The sequence below is a fragment of the Monopterus albus genome, unplaced genomic scaffold (genome assembly GCF_001952655.1).
Source record: "Monopterus albus unplaced genomic scaffold, M_albus_1.0 scaffold1518.1, whole genome shotgun sequence".
Classification (NCBI taxonomy): Eukaryota; Metazoa; Chordata; class Actinopteri; order Synbranchiformes; family Synbranchidae; genus Monopterus; species Monopterus albus.
This window is the reverse complement of record NW_018129394.1, coordinates 1-3,291: the sequence shown is the minus strand read 5'-3', so window position 1 is coordinate 3,291 and position 3,291 is coordinate 1. Positions and strand designations below refer to the sequence as shown.

Genomic DNA, 3,291 nt, shown 5'->3' with positions numbered 1-3,291 from the left:
GCTCAACAAAGACATTGAGACACTAATCAGCAAATGTGAGACATGCCAGAAGCACAGAAGCAGACAAAGCAAAGAGCCAATGGTGGTAATGGAGCTTCCCACATCACCCTGGCACAAAGTGGGAATGGACCTGTTTCATTTCAAAGGTAAAGACTATCTAGTGGTAATCGATTACTACTCCAATTACCCGGAGATGGCGTTGCTGACAAACGCATCAGCAGCATGCGTCATAACTCATGTAAAATCTATATTTGCTAGACATGGCATCCCACACACTGTAGTGAGTGACAATGGTCCTTGTTTTAACAGTGTGGAATGGCAAAGGCTTGCAGAGCAGTATGACTTTCAGCATGTCACATCAAGTCCACACTACCCACAGTCAAATGTACAAGCAAAAAAGGGAGTACACATCCTGAAGCAGCTCTTGAAAAAAGCGACAGACAGTACCTCAGATCCCTATTTAGCTCTTCTCAGCTACCGAGCATCTCCTCTTCAGTGCGGATTGTCGCCTGCCGAACTGCTAATGAATAGGAAGCTACGTACCACATTACCAAGCTACCCAAACTACAACGTCAAGAGGAAGACACATGCAAAGCTGGCAAAACGACAACAGCAGCTGAAGATTAGACAAAAGACCTTCTATGACACCTCAGCTAAATCGCTACCAGTACTGGCAAGAAATGATTCAGTGCGGATTGAAGATCCTGATGGTTGGAACACAAAGGGAACTGTACTACAGGAAGTGGCACCACGATCATTTACAGTGAGGACTGAGGCTGGACATGTTCTCAGGCGAAACCGCCGCAGCCTATTCAAGACTCCACAAGCAAGTGAGGCACTAGACAGTGATATCAAAGGAACACACATCACCACATCTCTCTCAGACTGCAAAAAAGGCACGCCAGTATCCAAACCTGAACTGAGGAGGTCTGCACGGGTAACTAGGAAGCCAGACAGACTAGATCTCTAAAGAAAGTCAACAGAGAATGAGCATGACAATGTTGATTTTTATTTTGGTATAAGTAGGTTGTCACGAGTACAGTCATGTTGTGTTGTCTTGCCAGACTGGAGTGAAGTTAGCTTCTTTAACCAGTAGGTGTGGATCATGTCAGGGCCTGGTGCTGTCCAGCTCTTCATGCTGCTTGAGATTGAATGTCTGCCATTGTGATGGTTACTGGGTCTTGTGCAGGAAGGTTGCTGTGGTCTGCTCTTAGGTTCACCAGCCACTGGGCATTGTTGTTGTGTGATGCCTCCTTCTCCCATATGCTCTTCCAGAACTGTTCAGTCTCCAGCCTTGGTGGGTCTGCTCTCATGTTATTCCCCTGCCACTGAGAGTACACCTTGGATGGCTTAGTGGAGAACATTCGGTTTATTCTCCTGGCTTGTTTAAATCACACCTTCTGTATTTATTGTCAGTTTAGAAAAGATTCATAAGAACCATTACTGAGTGATGCAGTACATGTTATAACATCACAGTATATTGACAGACGCTGCTACGAGCAGAGTAATAATATAGAATAAAGGTATAAAACCCTGCAGAGTAAATCAGCTTCACTGCAGCAGGACAAAGACAAACAGAAGTTTCCATTTGATGGATGTTAATTCTCCTTTAAGAGTGAAACTGAAGAGAATGAAGTGACAACAGCAAACAAGTCACAAAGTCAAATGAGACTTCACAGCCTAAATGTCCATTTATCAGTCAGTGAACCACAGATTTCACCCCTCTCTCTCCGACTGCTCTGATAGAAGTTTCCTCTGATTCTCGTCTCTTTTCTTCAGTTGTTTATTAACTTGCTCTGTGTCTTTCTCTAACCTCACCTTCATCTCTGTCATTTTAAGAATCATCTCATCTGTGGTCTTCATTAGTTTGTCTGACTTCTGTAATATTTCATCACGTGCTGCTCTTCTTCTCTGCTTTTTGGTATTTTCACTCTCCTTTTTGTCCTTCTTTATCTTCTCTATCATCTCCTGTAGCGTCTCACAGACTTTCTCTCTGTGGTTCTTCACATCATCCTTCTGCTCATTTAACATCTTAATAATCTGCAGCACATCACCCAGTTCTTCATCATTTCTCTTTAGTTCTTCATCCAGTTTTTCCTTTTCCCACGTCACATGACTCTCTGTCTCCCTGTAGACCAGGAGCTGTGACGTCTCTCCCTCTGACCCCATAGGAGCCTGACGTTCTGTCTGGATGTCGGGGGTGTTTGTCTCATGTTCTTTCTGTCCAGTTTCATCAGCATGGTGCAGTTTGTTCTCTACAGAAATACACAACCAACAAAACTTATGTGTTTATCTAATATTCTTTAGGTGATTAAAGAACGACTGTAGTTTCTTTATAACAAGGTTCTGGGTTAAGAAACATTTCATTTTAGATAAAAACCAAATTAAACATCTGGCAAACTGATAAACAAAAAATGACCCACAATGCAGTTTGTCCTTCAGAAGATGATGAAACATCAACATGTTAAAAATTAAAATTTAAAGTATTTGTGTCACTACTAATGTGATTTACTTTGTGTCAGTGTGTTTTGGTGAAACTAATGACAACATTAAGAAAAACACACAGAGAACTGAGTCTGTGACCTACTGGTTTTCTGGCGTCCTGTTATAAACGCAGCCAAGATGAACGTGAGGACACACGTGATGCAAACAGCCAAGACGATGAGGACACGACCGACAGGAGACGGAGTCACTGTGAATAAATCATCTGAAATGACACAAGATGAACAATTAGACCCGTGAGCATGAAACCAAACCGTGAACATACAAAGTACCAGTTTGTCTACCTGCAACCTGTATGTGAGTCTCTCTGCTCTGGTTGGTGTTGCTCTGTTGGACTCTACAGGTGAAGCTGCTGCCGTGTCTCTGCTCCACAGTGGCTCTGCCGCTGACAGTATAGAGGCCATCAGGACCTGGGACTGTCTCTGTAGGTCCAGCAGGGAGGAGGTTTCCCTCAGCGTCCAGCCACAGCAGCTCAGGCTCCGGGTACCAGCCTCTGGATTCACACCGCAGTAGGACGCCGCTGTCTTCACCGCTGAGTCTGGAAATCCTCAGAACAGGTGGGGACACTGAGGCTGTTGATGACAGACAGGAAAAATGTGGCTGTGGCCGGCGAGATTTGTCAAACACAGATTCACCTGAAATCAGCCAGAAGTTATTGCCCTGCCTCTACGTGTTGAGCAAACAGCAGTAAAGTGTAGTGCAGAGTTAAAAAGGCAGGACTGGTAGTTAACATATATATTATAGGGTTTTACTCCTGCAGAGTTTCTGCCTTCGCTGGAAACCTATGCT

General features: G+C 44.1%; 1 protein-coding gene across 1 annotated transcript; it reads right to left on the bottom strand.

The window, feature by feature from the left end:
- Positions 1-1,384: 1,384 nt before the first annotated feature.
- On the bottom strand, positions 1,385-3,074 carry LOC109953832 (butyrophilin subfamily 2 member A1-like; the record flags this gene model as incomplete). The annotated part of the gene is made up of 3 exons (XM_020589285.1): positions 1,385-2,255; positions 2,588-2,707; positions 2,787-3,074. Coding segments are annotated over 3 exons (947 nt in total), but the record flags the coding sequence as incomplete, so codon positions are not given.
- Between the last annotated feature and the right edge of the window lie 217 nt (positions 3,075-3,291).